Raw genomic sequence first — 19,257 nt, 5'->3', positions numbered from 1 at the left:
CTCTAAGACTCCCTTACTGCACCCAATAGATTGAGGGTGGGCAAGGTCTTGGGAGGGGACATATCCAGGACAGCTAACCCAAAGTAGCCACAGGGATATCCATACCATAGGACATCTGCTCAGCAAAAAGGCTGAGAGAAGGAGGGATGGAACTTCTAGTACAGCATTTGCAAAGCAACTGCTATTCATACTAAAGCCCTACCTGTGAAGTGGTTGGATATCACCTGCTGATGGGAAGTACAGAAGAAATCTTTTGGTCTTCCTTCGCATCCATGTACAACCTTTGGTTTTGCTTTATTAAAGTGCCTTTACCTTGAATCATGAGTTTTCCTGCTTCTTATTTTCTCCACCTGCATCCTGCCAAGGAGGGAAGAAAATAGGGTGCCTTGGAAGGCACCTGGCACCCAGCCCAGGTCAACCATCACAACTATCAAATATTTTTAGCATCTTTCACAATCAAAGGTGCATTTACCCTTATAATTTCTGTCACATGTTTTTTGGCAGTATTTATAACTAAGACATTAAAGAACTCGCTACCAAAAGCATGAGTTCTTACTTTATTTTTCTTTCTTTGAAATGTTTAGCAGATTGTTCTATGTGCTAATCATCCTGCAAGAAAATTTAGCTTCTAGGTGATCCCAGAAATCAAGAATCAAACTAGGGGAAAATAATGAACAGGATGTGAAAATTTCCAATGCACAGATTTACCCTGTAGGTTTTGTGGAGGCTCAAAATTATTTTATAATCTTATTGTTTCTTTGTTTTAAAATGAAAATACAAACACATTCTTTATATTTTTTTCATTTTAGTTTGAACTGTTTTAGTCACCTAGCAATCGAATGTTCATGATTTTCTGATATTAATAACTCAATATTTCCTTTAAATTATTTCCTTTGAAATCTCACTGTCTAAGCCCTTATAAAAGTCCAATTTGAGTGGCATTTATGATTTTATAGTGAAGGACTTATCAGTTTTTTAATTATAAAGTTTTATTTTCAAGAAAATTTACATAATCTTTTAATTCATTCAGAGAAAATTGAATTATTTTTTTAGAGTTTCCCATATTTGGCAGGATTTTGCAAGGTTTCTGTGAGCTACTTAGATATTTCACAGGGGCTTTCTTAGCCTTGTGGTGCGAACTAACTGCATTAAAGTCATGCAACTGTAATTTAAGCATAGAAAATCTGTATGGGATGACATTTGACACAGTACTCAATAGCAATTCTTTCAATTACAAATGGTGTAGTATCTTGTGAGTTCTGTTAGAAAAATATAAATCTCCTGGAAACATGCAAAGAATTTAGGTTTGAGGAATAGTGGTTTGGACACATGTAAAAACCTACTCAATTTATAGCCAATTTATCTAAGCACCCAGTTTTTCAAAACTGAATTAACATCTCTGATGCATAAATATATATATTTTTGGAAAATATAAATAGTGATATTGTATATGGCTGCAGCCTGACTTACAGCTGTCATTTCACCAAAGAAGGAGAAAAAAAAAATATGCATAATTTCAACCAATCAAAATAAGTCCTCTATCAAAAAAGTGAAGTAAGGCTCTGTAAAATTTAGTTGATGAGCTTTGAGGGTAATAAAAATGGAAAGCAGCCACTTTTGAGAAAGGCAAATTAACAAAAACCAACTCCTCTTTGATGTCTCCAAATTCTTTGTTGCTTCAAATTCTCTGTCAGCCCTATTGAACTCCTCTCTTTTTCTTTATTGAAGACAGTTTCATCTTACTATCTTTCTTACTCTTACAATCTAAATTTAAAAGGGTTTGGTATTTTCTGCTAATGGAGTGTCCAATGGCTATCAGGTGACTTATCTCCTGTGGACAATTAGCTGAAATCATCTTGACTATGATCAGTAACACTTGGAAGGAGATATGGTTAAAAAACATTACTTATATTAGTAAAGACTATGTGTATAAACTGCATTTTTCTTTGAACATAACCGACAAGAAAACCTAGTGGATGATCTTGGAAATAAGTATTACCACACGGAAGAAGGCTAAATAAATGAACATCTATGAAAGCAACTAGGTTAAAAAAAATTGGCAAAACTTAAGACCAAGTAAGTTGCTAATCAGTATTTTTCTTAATCACATGGGTAAAACAGGGTAACTGACCTCATTAGATAGGGTGCTAGTAGAGAAGCTGGAGACAAAAGTTTAGTTCCCTCACTCCGTGGTTGATCTCCTGTCTCACTCTGTTCAATAAAATTGAAGCAATGGCACATTCTTACCAAAAATATACAAGCAAAACAGAAGGATCATAGAATCATAAGATTGTAGAATAGTTTGGATAGGAAGGGGCCTTAAAGATCATCTAGTTCCAACTCCCCCGCCGCGTGCAGGCACAGCAGGGAGGTTGGAACTCACTAGACCAGGTTGCTCAAAGCCCCATCCAACTTGACTTTGATGGAGCATCTTCAACTTCACTGGGCAACCTGTACCAGTGCCTCACCACCCTCACAGTAAAGAACTTCCCCCTGATATCTAATCTAAACCTACTGTCTTTTAGTTTGAAACCGTTCCCCCTTGTCCAATTAACACAGGCTGTTATAAGAAGTCCCTCTCTGTCTTTCTTGTAGACTCTCTTTGAGTACTGGAAGGCTGCAATTAGGTCGCCTCAAAGTGTTCACTTTTCCAGGCTGAATAAACCCAATTCTTTCAGCCTTTCCTCATGGGAGAGGTGCTCCATCCCTCTAATCATCTTTAGAGGCGGCTTCCTCTGGGCTTGCTTCAATAGGTCCATGTATTTCTTATGCTGAGGACCCCAGAGCTGGATGCAGTACAGGAAAAAAATACTGACCAGGAATGAAGGATGATCATTACAGCAGCAATGAAGAGCTCAACAGTGTCTACAAGCTGAAACAGCACACAATGGAGAAAATACATGCCAGCAAATAAACTCTAAAAAACATTCTAACAGGCCTTTCCCACTGCACTATATGAGAGACAAAATTGGGCTAGATAGACCCTTGGTCTCACTTACTGAGATGTTCATTATGTTTCCAATGTGTGCTTCCCTCCTTGGTGTTACTTGCTACTTGACTTACTAGTTAGAGAGACCCAGGTGAAATATATTGATTGACAGTCCAAGGAATGATCTGTGGGACATTGGGACCATCTCTTTGGCTCCGTATTGACTTTAAACGGAACGAACTCTCAGAGCATTCAGGCAGTCTATCTGATCCGCTTTCCACAAATAAAATGTAAGTAGCAAGGACAGGTTCATCTTCATGAATATTGGCAGAACAACTTTTAGCCCTGAAAACAAGTGTAGAAGTAATTCCTTATGAGGAAGAGAGGGTTTCTTAGCATATGAAGAAATGCCAGTGGCAGCACAGGTTTCTTCAAAATTTGACAGTACTTCAAAAACTCTGGACAGTCTGAAGCATTTAAAAGCTGAAGCATTTTAAATGAAGACATTTAATAGCAAGGAATAGTGTTCTGAGGGCTACATAGATTAATATTTCAAATGAGGAAACAAAGAGGAAAACATTTTTTTTTAATAGAATCTCACCTGCAATGGCCACAATTCTGGTTGAGAAGGTATTTAATTTCTATTATGACACACAGAGGTTTAAGAACATGATCTGTTGTGCTAATATTGTTCATGTTTGTTCATTACCCAACTATAAATTATTATCAAAGTGTAGTAAAAATCCAGTCTGGCTAGTTCTGAGGTATGGAATACAAACAAACAGATTTCTGAATACTTTGAAAAATGTTTAGGTTGCCCTTTTACACTCTAACTCATGTAGCTTTTATCTTGACATATATCTGCCTTTGGTATCTTTGAAGGAATCTGGTTTTGAAATAATCAAGTCATGCATCTTAAAACTGCCTGCCCTGGTCACAAATGTGCCACATTGCATACTTATTTGACATACATTTTCTCTTGAGAGAATGATATTCATATGTGCATGGCTCTCAATGTATTCCTGCACATTATCTGTGTGTCAGATATGGGAATAAAGCATAAATAAAATATTAGAGTTGAAGAAGAAACAAAAATTATGCAATTGGAAAACAACTCCTCTCCAAATGCAAGGTGCATGGGAATACAAGAGGATCATCTCCATAAATACATTTCTTTATCCAATTTCACCTTACGTTCTCACAGATCAGTCTGGAGCAAAACTTCTGATTAAACTTCAATTTAATTTTCTTACAGACCTTAAGGAAATTATATATAAAGCACATATATCAAGTATCACATGTACTCCACAGAACTCGTATTTCTTTATTCTCAGATATGAATTATCCAAGTAGCCTACATAAGAATTTCACTCTGCTGCTTTCATTGTTTCCTAAATCCTTGAGACAAGAAGTTATAGAGTCAATCAAGCTTAGAGAGCAAATGAATGTCACAGCTGAAATGAAGAACTGTGCATATATTTTACATAACTGAAAGATCAAACAGTGAATTATCTTAACAAAAGTCTAGAATTTCGTTAGAACTAAACTCAATAGAACTTAGTTAGAATTGAATTTAGTTCATTTTATAAACTACACTTATACAGTAGTTTCTATGGATTTAAATGAAGTGTCCTTCCCTTTAAAAGGGGTTTTATGTTGTTGTAAGTCATGACAGCTATGTCTAGTCCCAAAATTACACAAGTAATAAAATTTAGGTTTACTTTTATTGCAGCCAATTCCTTTTAATCGCTTGTTTTCCTCATAATTATATGGCTTAGCAATCCTGGTTTTGGTTTGGTTTTGTGGGGTTTTTGGGGGGAGGGGGGATGTTATTTTGTTTTTTTTTTTTAATACATTTTTTTTTATGTTTTCTACTCATTCAGCAGAAACATGATTAAAGACAATACAGATATTTTAGCAGATGGGTGATTACCTCTTAAAACCTCCTATGGAATGGCTATTTGTAGCAACTTATGGGCACATGCAATTTTCTCCCCTTAAAATATGCACAGCCCAATCTTTCTAGTTCTAATGTGCAACCTGAGTCCCACATATGGACTTTCAGATTTCTGGACAGCTGCATGAGGACATAACTGGTACAGACTGATTTGAATTTTAAATTGTATCACTTGAGTCACATCATGCAACTTTTAAATGGCATCTTCATTTGTACCTACTGGTGCATTTGTATATCACCACTATTTTATATCGAGCATGGGAACCATGGTAATGTGACCCTCTCATGCTGCAAGCAGATGCTCTTCTTCTCTGAAGCAACAGCCCAGCTGCTGGGAGAAAGGATTTATGTCGGTCTGTGGCCCTTCCCTGATAAGTGCCTGGAGCCACGGAGCACAGGTTAAGAGTTTCGAAGCAGATACAATATTGATTACAGCTACCTTGATCTGTTAGAATTATCTACAGCCCTTCAGCTGTAAAGTTGAGTAACCACTGACCCAGGATATGTGTAGGGATTTTTCTGAGGGAAGGAAAGTTTCATGTAAAGGAAATCTTAGGAAGCCTGTTGTTACAGTTGAAACATATTCATCAGATAAATGAAAATACTTTCTTTGCCTCTTAATCACAACCTGGCTACCTTGTCACTTCTGTATCTATCTATCCATCTGTCTAAAAGCATGTATGTTTATATATATTTGTACATGGATATATCTATAAATGACCTATTCTATTTATACAGCACTTACATCAGAAATTCCTTTTACTAGTCTAAAATATTTAAGTTTTTCTGAGGAGTGTTTTTTCCTTCTCCAATCTTCTTTACACAGTTGCCAGATACAAGGAATTCTGGGCTTCAAGAATCTACATTTTTAAAATTAACCTGAAGCCTACATTTTGCACTTGGAAAAATGAATGAATTAATGGTTTAAGCTTGTTAAATTCAGTTGGACCTATTTACAATTAGAACAAACTGACAAAACTCATTTTAAGTGAATGAAATGGTAACAATTTGCATGGCTGAGCAGATGGCACTCCCTCTCTTCGCCTACAAGAGCAGTACAACATGGTCGTTTTGAAGAAACACATTAACATAACTTTGAATACTAAACTGGACTGCTCAGTCTATAAGAATAGATTTATTACGCACTACTTATGTGTGCACCTAGCCTAACATGCCAGCGCATGACCATGACAGTGCCACAATATGGCACAGGTCCTTAAAACAGCTTCCATGTTGCTATGCAGTGCAAAGATTGTGGATTTTTTTAGTAGGGGACTTCTCAGCACTACAGCTGAGGGAGTTTCATCCTGGGAGGGATGAAACTGGCAAAGGCAGGTGCCATGGGGGAGATTCTTGCATTAATCAAAAGTCTTACCTGTGTGTAAGACTGCCAGACCACATGCTTGCTATTTCCTCCAGTGTAGATCAGACGTATGTCCATATATAGCTAACAACCTCCAAAAACTCTCCTGTGGTTTTACATCTGGAATACCAAAATTATTACAAAATATAGATAATAGCTATGTTAACCAGTTTCTGTTCAATAACTCAGTAGGTCAGAGGGCTGGCACACACAAAGGCCTTTCACTTTGGTGTCAGTGTTAAAGCCCATCTCTTTCACCTTACAACCCAATTCACCAGGTTACAGTCTGTCTTTGGGTGGTCAGGTAGAATGTCAGAGCAGAATACTGAGTTTGGTTTGGTTTAGTTTGGTTTGAAAGAACTTCTAGAAGGCATCTAGTCAATCCTATGTCCCACTTAACTAAGACTATCACTAAGATAATACTGCTATTACAGTTCTTCCATCGAAGGAATGACTCTTTGGATGAGACAGCACAGGATCATAGAATCATTTGGAATCATTGGAAAAGATCTCTTAAGATCATTGAGTCCAACCATTCACCCAATGCTGCCAAGCCCAACACTAAACCATGTCTTGAAGTACCACATTTGCATGTCATATGAAATCATATATAACCCCTCAAATGAAGGTAATTTGATTTCTTATCTGAAAACAGGGCAAATTTCAGTTGTCTCTAACGAAAAATAAATGCTATCTGGACCAGGGAATCAAAATCGGAGACCTCATCTTCCTGCCTGCTAAATACTCTTTCACCGTATTAAAGCTCCCTGTAGCCTAAAGACTATTTAATTTCACCCAAAGCAGAGCATTTTTGGCAAAAGGTATTGAGATAAATCTCTTCCATAACGCCACCGTGATTGCTGGGTGCAACGCTCCTTTGGGAAACAAGGTGCAAACTACCTGAAGAAAAATATTTACTCTGTATCCTTTAAGCTCTAAGCTGGTTACACAGGCAAGGTGCTAGAAGCAATAGCACAACCACTGTGTCTTAAGTGGGCACCTGGCTTTTCTAGTGTGTGAAGTGTGATTAAGTCAGTACACTCCAGGAAATGAAACTCACTTCATTGAAACTTATGCCTGATCCAGCTGAGTCAACAGAAAAAAATGGACATTGTAACCCATGATTCAGCTGACACCTCATGCTTGCACAGAGGAATACTAATCAAAATGTCTCAGGATTCAATTACAATAATGTGGATATTTTAATGCATTCAATTTTCTATATTATGAGGCAGTTAGCAAGGACTGCTCATATGTTGTTTGGTTAAAGTTCTGTGTATAGAAGTGTAACCAGTATGTTTTATATCCTAGGACAGCTATATCATAGCAATTACTCGTTTACCTCTGCCTTTTTAAGAACTTCATGAAGAAAACCTTGTGGAACTACAATAAAAAGTACTAAATTAAATGAAAACTCTTTATATGTTTTTCCTTCTCAGACATCTCTTGATGTATACAAGGAAGGTCTCACAACACTGTTTTGTTACCCTTAGATAAATGATGAAATTTAAATGCAGAAAATTATCTGCTATATTGTCACATTAATTTTTAAGTATCATTCTGACTACTTGCTAACATGCTTTTATTGTTTTTAATACCTAGTGGAGTGAGAATCTTTCAGTACTGATTCCCAGACAGTGAAATTCTTTGAGATAAAGGTTTTATTTTTTTCTCAGGATATACTGTATAGAAAGGAATGGAATCTGTTGTCATTAATTTTATGTAAGTGATGACAAAGCACTATAAAGTATCTATTCATAAGTGGTATGGTGCCTATAAATGGTAACAAGTTTTTTAGTTTCCTTGTTCTTCTTGTATCATGTCTAACTTTTTATATTGTTTTTATAGAACAAGGTTTTCATTGCATCAGACTCTGAAATGTGATCCTTTTTTTTCCTGATGATAATGCTTTGTTTCTGAACAGAAAAAAAGATGTCATTGCATAACTCACTGAACATCCTGGATCAGATGATTTGTTTAGAATTGCAGATGATGCTCAAAGGGACTGCTTGAGCCATATTGGTCCCATCAGAATTACATAGAAAATAGACCCATCAAAAACACATTATAATCTGTTTTGAAAACAGCTTGATGCTGAGTAATGAAGAGTCATGCTGCCAATTTTTTTATTTTTAATTGAATATAGCACTGAAACACAGGAAAAAAAGGGTCAGATGAGAAGATTTTGATGCTTTTGCTCATGATTTTCACATGCTTTTTAAAAACACTGTATCTCTTGCCCCATCTAAGTTAAACACAATTGCAGCAATGATAGTTAAGACAGCATGTTTCATATGTTTTCAGACACTTCTAGTTCTCAGGCAAGAAGACATGCATTAAAATATAAAGATGTCTTATAAATTCTAACAGCCTGTAGTTCTCCAAATGAAAATATATTCTTCCATGCTCAAATTGTTGCTGATACTGTAACCATCCACTAAAAGCAGGGCATGCCTGTTTGACAGTAATGTAATCCACTTACTTTTAAAACTGATTGAAGCCTGTATTGTTTGGCTTTGCTCTTAGTCGACCACTCAGTTGTTTGAAATCATTCAGCATGTGGATTGGTTAAATACTGAGAACTCGTGACCTCTAGTGTGATTAAACACCTCACTGCTTTTATGTTTAATTAACAACAAAAGCAGCTAATTATTTTGTATGACTTTTTGGCACAAAGATATCCTTTGACTGTTCTTGAGACCAAAAGAAATATTCATAAAAAGATCAAAATAATTTATGTGCAACTAGTAAAATCATCTTTCTTCACAAACTACAAACTGCTTATTTCAAACTGAAGCTTCATTTCACTGTTGAGGTTACGTAAGTGCTAATCACCCCATGTCTGGATAGCTTATTTTTAATTTGTTGGATATAACATGAATTTGCACCATACACCAATGCATGTGCACACAGACATTGTTCATTTATAAAAAAAGTATGTTAGATTATGCTGCCTGGATGTCACAAAGAAACTCTTCACTGAAAAGTTGGTCAGGCATTGGAATGGGCTGCCTAGGGAGGTGGTGGAGTCACTGTCCCTGGAGGTGTTCAAGAAATAACTGGATGTGGCACTCAGTGCCATGGTCTAATTAACAGGGTGCTGTTAATTAGACCCTGGTCAAATTAACCGAAGATTGGACTTGATGATCTTGAAGGTCTTTTCCAACCTTAATGATTCTATGATTCTATGTAATTACTGGGAATACTCACTGAATAAAGTTAATGTAAGTTCTACACATTATTTTTGAAAAGTGTTCTTCAGTAGAACAGGAACACACATCTCAGTGATTCTGCAGTTGATTTTACCTAAATTTTGCTGCTTTCAGATGAAATATGAATAAAAAAGTTTGTTAGAGGTGCTCTGTTAATGGTGGGGGTACACCAGCTTTCTTCCACCTTGAAGATATTGGGATGCTTCAACTTATTTTAAAAGCAAACCTAAAAACTGTAGTAAGTTGTACTTTGGTTGGTATTCTCAAAGTGGTGCACAGTAACTTTGCAAGTTACTTAAACTTGCAAGTTTAAGAAACATTCCTTCTAACTACTGCTAGCTCCAAATTAAAAAAATATAAAAATGGGAACAGTGCATCTAAAACTGAATTTATACAGCTCTTCTCTTTTTTTTTAATGTAGTTTAAGTACAAAACAATAAAGTGAAAAACATCTCTCCAGGCAGCTGCCTAACGGTTGAAGGCCTCCGTAGTTTTAGGCGCCTCTCAATAAGTCTATAATTGCAAGCAGAACTGGTACTCTCAGAAAAAGCAAAGCCACTTTCTTTTCCAGAACAGTAATAATGTTGCCCCTGCCTAATTCTACTTTTTAGATTCAGCTCTCTGCATACAGGTGACAGGCTTGCAGGTAAAAGCACTGATGTCTCTGAATCTTTTATTTCAGTCTTAGCTGAAAAGATTAAATGAAAACATGGATGTTCCAATATACATAATGAGTGTCCAGTTTGCAAAGCATCTGCATTACTTACGTGCACAAAAGATGCACAGGAAATGACAGGGTAGCTGCTGCTATGTCAGTTATAGAAGATTGGAGAATAGTTTGTTTTTTTTTTTTCTCCTTGAGTTTCACTGAGAAATAAGTAGTGCTCTCAGAATAAAAATGCTCTCTAACTTATTCCATCTAATTCATTTTTATCATTTAAAGACTAAAATGAAAGTTCCAGTGTGTTAACAGTTTTCTGTAGTTCAGAAGGCAAATCTTTCAAAACAAAAACCAAAAAAACCAACAAAAAAACCCCAAAAAAACCCAAGCCCCCCCCCCAAAAAAAGAAGAAAATGTGTAGTAGCTCAGAAATTTTCCACTATGTATATTGATCTTCAAAAAAAAGTTTTTTGAAGAGCATTATCAAAATAATGCTGTTTAGATTGTCCAAGAAATGGGGATGAGGGTTATAAAAGCGTATTTTGTCACATCTGAATACTTCTGTGTTCAGAAAGATTGACCACCCTCTACTTAAAAACCAGATGTATTGTGATAAGCCTAACTGCACCTAATGCATCTGACTTCATTACGCATTTTTTATCTCTCCTGTCCTCCCTCCTCAGCCTTCTCAACCAAGTTAAAATTTCTTCAGGCTGTCAAGCATTAGAACAGGCTGCCCAAGGAAGTGGTGGAGTCACCATCCCAGAAAGAATTTACAAGACGTGTAGATGTGGCACTGAACAACATGATTGAATGGTGGACTTGGAAGTGCTGAGTTAATGGTCGGAATCAATGATCTTAAAGGTCTTTTCCAGCCAAAATTATTCTGATTCTATGCCTCTATATACTCCATTTCTGGCCAAGAAGGCTTATCACAGCCTTTTCAGCACAGTTGTGTAGAGAACGTAATTTTTCATATAAGGATAATTTATTAACTGGTGAGCTTGGCTCACGGAGTTTCCACTAAAAGGCAGATTCTATTTCCAATGCACTGTTAAAAGAAGTTTCATGATCCCATTTCCTCTTAAGATATTGTGCTGGTTTTGGCTGGGATAGAGTTAATTTTCTGCACAGTGGCTAGTATGGGGCTATGTTTTAGGTAAGAAAAGTTTAAAGAGGCATAAGTTAAACAGCAAAACACTTTGAGAGACCTACATGGAATTCATAGCAATAGGAAGTGCAAAAGCGTGGGCGGTGGTTTCGGGTGACCCAGGTGATGGTGAGCTCTGCCACCCGGACCCTGAGCTCAGCGTGCGGCCGGACTCCAGGGCTGAGACAGGCAGGCCACGCTCCCTAAAAACCTGCCCACAGCTCCGCTCCCTTCCTTCTCTGGCAGGGGCCTTCAGATGTCTCCTGCGGGGTTCCACGGCTTCCCCCTTCCAGCACCTTCCCGACTGAGACGGCCTTTGCAGCCAGCCGGCCTTCGCGCTTCCCTCTCATCCCAGCCGCGGCGGCGGGAAGCGAGGCCCGCGCGTCCGCGGGCTCTGCCTACTCCCTTAGGGAACAGCCGTGTTCGGTCCAGATCAACACGAGTGGGAGCGCAGGGCCCGCAACGAGGAGCTGCCCCCAGTGCGCCGCGGGGCCGGGGCTGTGCCCGACCGCAGCGGGGGCGGAGGGGTCGCGTTCCGGCCCCGGGCCATGGAGCCACGGGCCGCGGAGCTGGGGCGCGGCCCCCGCGGCGCTGCTGCAGGTGGGTCGGGGCGCGAGGCCGGCAGGGCTTCCGGGGAGGCTCTGAGGGAGGCTGCGAGGGGGCTCCGAGAGGGGAGCACGGCCCGGGAAATGCCCCCAGCCCGCGGCGTCAGTGGCCTTTGGGGACATCCCTCATGTGCAAAGGCTTCCTCGGACAGCCCCCTGGTTCTCCTGGTTCCCCTGGGACAACCACCTAGTTCCCCTGGGACACCTGCCTTGTCTCCGTGGGGAGGCCTTATGTGGGCAGCCTCAGGTTATCAGAGTGGTTTCCTGAGGAAGGGTTGAATTTATGAGGAAATGGGAGCCTTCTCATGAAAGTTCCACTGCTTTGGTTATTAATAATAATGAATCGGTTATTAATTACTTGGCTCTATTAGTTACAAATCTGAAGTTTTTTCCTGTCCATTTCACGTAAGTCACAAAGAAAAACACTATTGTGAAGTTTTGTTGGATGGATGCTGGGATTCAATTGATGTTATTAGTGCTCTCGTTAAAAAAAAGGTTGTGTGAATATGTAGATATAATAGAGTATCAAAGAATTATCAAAGTTAGCAATATTTTTACCTGATTATTTCCAATGTCAGTGAATTGAAATGATAGCTTCTGATCACTCTGACCTTAGGAATTCAGAAATCATATGGCTTGAAACTTGCATTTCTCTCATTGACTGACAGAAGAAAGTAATGATTAATTTTGTATTAATCATTGAATGGCCTGGAGTTCTAGGTCCTTAAAGATCATCTAGTTCCAACCCTCCTGCCATGGACAAGGACAGCTTGCACTAGACCAGGTTGCTCAAAAGTCCATCCATCCTGGTCTTGAACAGTTCCAGGGATGGAGTTTAACTCCAGCTGGCAATTAAATACCACACAGCCTTTTGTTCAGTCCCCCCACCCCAGCAGTGATAATCATAGAGAAAAGATGAACCTAATGGGTTGAGATAAAAATAATCTAATAATTGAAATAAAAATATTATAATTCTGATACTAAGAATGTTAATAACATGAGTAATAATAAGAATTGTCAAAAGGAAAGGAAGAGAGAGTAAAAGAACCCAAGAGAATCAAGTGATGAACATGGTTGCTCAGCTCCTGATAACCAATGCACAGCCCATTTCTGAACAGAGGTCCCAGTATTCCTTTGGCCAGGTTGGGTCACCTGTCCTGGCCTTGCTCAGCTCCTGATAACCAATGCACAGCCCATTTCTGAACAGAGGTCCCAGTATTCCTTTGGCCAGGTTGGGTCACCTGTCCTGGCCTTGCTCACCTCCCAGCTTCCAGTGCAGCTCCTCAGTAGCAGGGCACAAGATATTATAAAGTCTTTGACTTAGGGTAAACACTACATAGCATCATCAAAACTTCAGTATGTTGTTAACATCATTCTCAAACTAAATCCAAAACCCACAGCTTTGTACCAGCTACTAAGAAGAAAATGTCCCAGTTAAAACCAAGACTTGCGTCCACAGCTTCTCCAGGCAATCTGTTCCAATGTCTCATCACCCACACAGTAAAGAATTTCTTCCTCATATCTAATCTAAATCTGCCCTCTTTTTTTAAACTCATTTCCCCTTGTCTTGCCCTTGTAAGAGTCCCTCTCCAGCTTTCTTGTAATACCCTTTAGGTGCTGAGAGGAACCCTGGAGCATTCTCTTCTCCAGGCTTAGCAACCTCAAATCTCTCAACCTGTTCAGAGGAGAGAGGTGCTCTAGCTTTCTGATCATCTTCGGGGCTTAGATGTTGTCTTAATTTGAATAAACTAATAATTGAGCCAAATTAATGTGTAAAAAAGTACTTGTCTATGGACTTGGCTGTGAATCCTTGGCAAGTCTCTTCAGTGGTTCGCTGTCTTTTACAACTTCCAGTGCTTCATAAGTTAATATTTAGACACTACATATTTAAATGTGGTTATAATTACGTCAGTGTCTATAGTACATGTAGGGATTCATTCTTTATCACATGATGTATGCTTTTTAGAGTACTGGATTCCTAGCAGTAGTCCCTCTTTTCCTTGTCCTCTATTACAGACATTTCCTTCTGAACAATCTCATCTTTCTTTCTGCCTATATTAAATTCTGTAAGAAACCCAAACCCAAGGTTTTTAAAATACAGTGGGTGCATTCTGGAAGGCTACCTGAATGAATCAGTATCACTGAAAGATATAGATCTTGTAGATTTAAAAACTTGTGGAAACTGAACTGTTCAGGTAAAGGCTGAAAGTGTGAAACTGAAATTATGGTGATATTTTAGTCACTATATTTTAACATAGGAAGAGGAGATATGCAAAAGAGTCTTCATATAAAACTCCAAACTCTTGATGATTGCCTTTTTTTGAACTCTGCTTTGAAATTCTGCATTCAAAAGCTAATACAGTCACTGCAATAGGTAAAACTGGGGAGATAAGGGCTGCTTTCTTTTTGTAACTTGGCGGTGTATAAAGGCTGGGATTGTTTTCCACAGTCTCTAATGCCAACGGTAAATTTATTCTTTATGTAATTATTGTTAGCATATGTGAAACTTTGTAAAAGAATAAAGGTTTGAATTGCATGGTTTCATAAATTTTGTCTCATAAAGCTATAATGAAAAGTACATCCTCAGTTCCCAAACCAAAGGGATTTACACCCAGCTGATTAAGTGAGCACAGTTCTGTTTTGGTAGCGGAAGAAATCTGTGCTGACATAAGAATAGATAAATTTACACCACTGAGTTATACTTTAATTTCTGAACAGCAGGTTTTATAGAATAAATTCCCTATTCTGGAAACATATTTGTGTCTTTAGTAGTCAGAATAGTAAAGAGAAAGATGGTAATGGTACTGTGTGCCAGATTCACTATATATTGTTGTGAGTGACACATAAAATGTTTTCTTCTCCTGTTGGAGGAGAAAAAGGAGTGCAAAAGGAAGAACTCTCAGCTTGTAGGGAGAATATATGCACAATTTTAAACTACCATAAAACTCAGGCATAAATTACTATTTTCAAATGATCTTGCTGAAGAGTGAGGCCAAGAAACTTCGAGGAGCCAAACCAATTTTTTATGCTCATATAATTCCAGGCATACTTGATGTTTCCTATGTCTTTAATTTGCACCTGTCTGCTATTTTATGCATTGTAATATGTTCACAAAGTTATTCTCACAAACATTTTTCCATTACTTCTGGGTTTTTTTCTAGAAAGCCTTTTTTTTTTTATTTATTTCTTCCCCAGAGGTATCAAAAAGATCTAGACTTACAAACTTCTTTTAAGAGGTGATGCTCTCAGCCTTGCAAAATTTCTCTTATTAGTTAGGTACCTTAAATAGGTCTTTGAAGGTCTTTGCTTTAGCTGCCTGTGGTGCATCAGCTCATCTCAGTGCAGTTGGCTGTCCACAAGATACGTGTGTGCATCTGATGTAGTCATCTTAACACTCTTTGTAGTCCATGGGGGGAAACAAATGTTTCTGGGTCATGACTTTACCATAAAATGTACAAATGACTTGGTTTATTTTTAACATTAGAAATCTCTGTTTCTGCCCATTGATAATAAAAGAAGTCCAGACAGCTAGCTCAGTTGTAGCCATCTAAACTGTAGGTTTCTGTAGTTAAGAGGAGATAAATCCTACGTCAGAAATGTTACTGAAATCCTGAGGGATTATGCTTGCTTATGTTCTTAAATTCTCTGAAATGGTTATAATTGGGGAACATTAGTAAGTTCTAAAATGTTTTTTTCAACTCATTCATGTTATTTGGATTTGGAGAATTTATAAAATTTGATTTTAGAAGCTGAAATTATTTAGAAATTAGAGTTTGAAGGAATAAAAAATGCTACATTTGAGTTTCCTTGTGCTTTTGACGTAAAGTATTTTAAATATTTATTATTTTCAGTATTGTTTTACCATTTTGAGTTCATTTGCTGGAGTTATTGTTAGGCTTGTTGTAGGAAAAGCAAGTTCTTCCCTCACTGAGTATGTCCACATTACATATCTTCGGGTGTTTGAGCACAGGTTGTTTAAAGATGACACCATGGAGTAGCCTTGGTTTAATACACATTTTTACAATAAAAGCTGCGTAATTGGAGGCATACTTCAGTTGATCTTGATTGTGTATCTGTCGCATTATCATTGTTTATAATATACACAAATGACATTTTGTTAGGCATACCAATTAAATCAAGTTTACTTGATTGTTGCTTAATGTTGTGGCCATATGTCTCTTGAGTTCAGCCCAGTTCCACTACAGCAATTGCAGCATTTTGTGCTCCATCATAATGAGTCAATATCTTGGTTTCTATTGTATAAAGCAAATGAGGTTGCAAAGATGTGGATAATTTTTTCGCCTTTATTTGCACTGTGTAATTGACAGACTAGTTAAAGTAAAAATCATGGCAACAAAACAGTTTTTCCTTGAATGTTTGTACCTTTAAGGACAGACCATACTCTTAAATTTTGAAGGAAAAGCATTTTTTTGTATATTTAGGGCTGTCTGAAGATTCTTAGCTCTGTAGTAGTGGTGAATGGTGATTTGTTTCTGTCCTGACAGATGCTCTTATTTTTAAATAAAAATTTCACATGTGGAGAAAACTGAGCCCTGGAATGGCCTGTAAGTTAAATGAATTACAGTCTGTTTTGTATCTTATGCTATTAATTTTTGAAATTATTTTTTAAATTCATATGATAGTGGTCTAGTGAATAACAAATGAGTGTCCTTATGAAATCAATAAGGTTTTGTCTATGACATTTGCAGCAGTTTCCTCCATTATTAGCCATGAGTTTCATGGCCAAACTTGGAAATCACACCTAAGGTCTGAGTATTACTCCAGTGTTGAATTATTCCAAGTGAGTTTAGGTTTTGGGTTTGGGTTTTTGGGTTTGGTTTGAGGTAACCTGTAATCTTAAATCATACCATAACTTAGCTACCTCCCCCCCATTTCTCTATGATTTACCTGTTTCCATGATCAGTGAGAAAACTGTATGTACCACTCAGAAGAGTAAATATATAAAGTTCATCTCCTTTACCTATAAACATTCCTTAAAGACTTCTTAAAACCTCTAGAGCTGAGAATTCACCTTCTGTAAATGTCTGATTCTTTGAGTCATTAACTCTCAACATTTCAATCTCTCCATATGAGCTGCTGCATCAAATGCACCTGCAAAACTGCACTGGCAGAATGGTGGATTAGGGTAGTGCTTATGGATCTGATTTATCCTGGTTCTTCCTGTTACCCTGTTTCCTGCTTATATCAAAGGTCTTCAGTGGATCTTGCACCAATCTCAGTTCCCCTTGATTATGTTACACCAAGCTGTACAGGACAGTTCATCACTTCTTTTGTAATTATTTCAGCAGGTGAATAATTGCTCAGCAGCCTTCCATGGCCAGGATCTCATCAGGTCTGTGCTCTCAGTACCCTCTCTCTGCATGAGAGCTGGAAGCATGGAATGTCATTCTTGTGTTGGAAATCTGTAGACTTAGCCCTGTTCAACACTGTTGTTAACCCATCATGTCCTCTGGGTGCTCTTCCAATATCAGTTTGTGGATTGAGGTGTTTGCATAGGGAACCTGTCACCAGGTGGTATCTGTTGTTAGGGTGCTGAGCCCTGCTTCCAGCAGAGTTTGCAAGGGATTACTGGTTCTCTCCTTAACGCTAAGTAATCACAGGAATGGAGCTTTGGATAATTCTTGAACCTTTCTCTTTATGTCAGACATATTTTGGCATTAGCAGCTAGAATTAGAATGGTGACTCCTTTTTGCTCTTGGTTGGGTGCTGTTCTCAATCAAGGAAAATTTTTGGTTTGGTTCTAAAACTTTTTTCTGCCCAACCAGTGGTGTAATTTCTGTGCTGATAGCAAAAATATTATTGATAAAACTCTGTAGCTGCCAATATGCTTTCAGTGGAATATATTTGGTGGTTCAGCACTTCCTGAGACCAACAGATTGCTGTGCAATTTTTACTAATGCACAGTTGGCCAGCATCACCATATTTCTAATAGTGTCATCCGGTGTGTTTTTTTCTAGAAGACTTACATAGTAATTTCTGAGAGAGCAGTTGTCCCTTTAGGGAGATGGTGAAAAGCCTCAATCAGCTCTTAGAACTTCTGCTTTTTTGATACATAGACTTCTCTTTTCCTAATCAGAAAAGAAATAAAGAGAGATGGTGATAGTGTCAGTAAGAAAAAGCAGGTGAAAGAGCTGTTTATTCTCCATAAAATCTTTAAGAAATCCATTCTTTCTGGAAATGCATCCAGGAATCCAGTGATTTTTTTCCTCCAGAATAAGAATATCTCCCTAAACTCATTCAGTGTAAGGCACTCCTACTGTAGAAGTGAGTCTGTATAAAATGTTAAAGAGGAAAAGGCATCCCTCAAACTCCAAATTGCATTAATTCATTTATTAAATGTATGTCTTAAGTGTCAAGCTGGAATGCTATTTAAGATTCTCAAAACAAAATGAGGTAATAATTTATGTGGTTTAAGTGACTTACTAGGGATACGTCTACTTTAGAAAATAGCATTTTGGAATGTTGCAGTTGAAAGATCCTTTTACTTGTCTCCATTGTACTGTTGCCTTGTGCACTAAAGTTTTTGTTATGCTTAAAACACAATAGTCCCTTTCAAAATAAAATGAAAAAGTGACTCTCCTTATTTTGGTAATGGTTGGTCAAAAAATGATACCAAAGTAGCATTTCATACTGGTAGCATAGTGGTAATATGTCAGTGGTCAGACAGCAAACTCTGTATTTTCTTTGTAATAGTATGTCCTGTAAGGAGAAATAGAATACAATGAATAAGGTGTTGTTGGTGACTCTGATGATAAAAGACACCTGAGCATTCAGGAAATGCTGGCATAAATACCACTCCCTGGCCCATACTGGAATGTTGGTCGTTTTGCAACTTCTATGAATGTAGTTTAAAGGAAAATACTAAAACTGACAAAGCATGTTATGAAGCAGATAGTAAATATGTGTTTGTCCTTAAAAGGAAGATGAATCAGAAAGCTTTGGCAGAGTGGTCTCTAGAGGTACCACAATGTTAAACAAACAGTGTAAGACATTTTTCTCCCTGCCCTAATTTATCGTTCTGCTCTGTGCAGAGACTTTGTAAGAATGGAGCTTGACAGACCCTGTTTGAGTAATATCTGGGTGAAATTTCTATTGATGAGATAATCTGGAAAGCACCTTTCATATTCAAAGCCAAATATTTTGGATACCTTACTGTTACTAGTTAATCTTCTTTCAGTGTGATCCCACATATTTCATTTTATTCTCAGCTTTGAAGGCAGTTCAATTATTTGCATGCTTTGTATTTGTAAACATTTCCTTTGATGTTTAAGGCAAGCAAGAGTCTTACACCAGTTAGCCATCCCACAGAGGTGCTAATCCTTTGAGATTGAGAGAAGCAACTTCTGCTCTTCACTGAAA

General features: G+C 37.8%; 1 protein-coding gene and 1 long non-coding RNA gene across 3 annotated transcripts in view; one reads left to right on the top strand and one right to left on the bottom strand.

The window, feature by feature from the left end:
• Positions 1-210: 210 nt before the first annotated feature.
• On the bottom strand, positions 211-11,386 carry LOC128805178 (uncharacterized). The gene is made up of 3 exons (XR_008436314.1): positions 11,338-11,386; positions 2,132-2,211; positions 211-357 (listed from the first exon to the last, which is right to left on the bottom strand). It is a non-coding gene; the product is annotated as an uncharacterized LOC128805178 (long non-coding RNA).
• Positions 11,387-11,791: 405 nt separating this feature from the next.
• MEI4 (meiotic double-stranded break formation protein 4) overlaps positions 11,792-19,257 on the top strand; it is a 68,365-nt gene continuing 60,899 nt past the window's right edge. For both annotated transcript variants that reach the window (XM_053973706.1, XM_053973704.1), the window contains exon 1: positions 11,792-11,872. In XM_053973706.1, the coding sequence (XP_053829681.1) occupies positions 11,821-11,872 (52 nt within the window). In that variant the 5' untranslated portion in view covers positions 11,792-11,820. The remainder of the gene's footprint in view (positions 11,873-19,257) is intronic.

This window comes from Vidua macroura, chromosome 3 (assembly GCF_024509145.1).
Source record: "Vidua macroura isolate BioBank_ID:100142 chromosome 3, ASM2450914v1, whole genome shotgun sequence".
Classification (NCBI taxonomy): Eukaryota; Metazoa; Chordata; class Aves; order Passeriformes; family Viduidae; genus Vidua; species Vidua macroura.
Note: the sequence above shows the minus strand (reverse complement) of the source record. Positions and strands in the feature narration are given on the sequence as shown.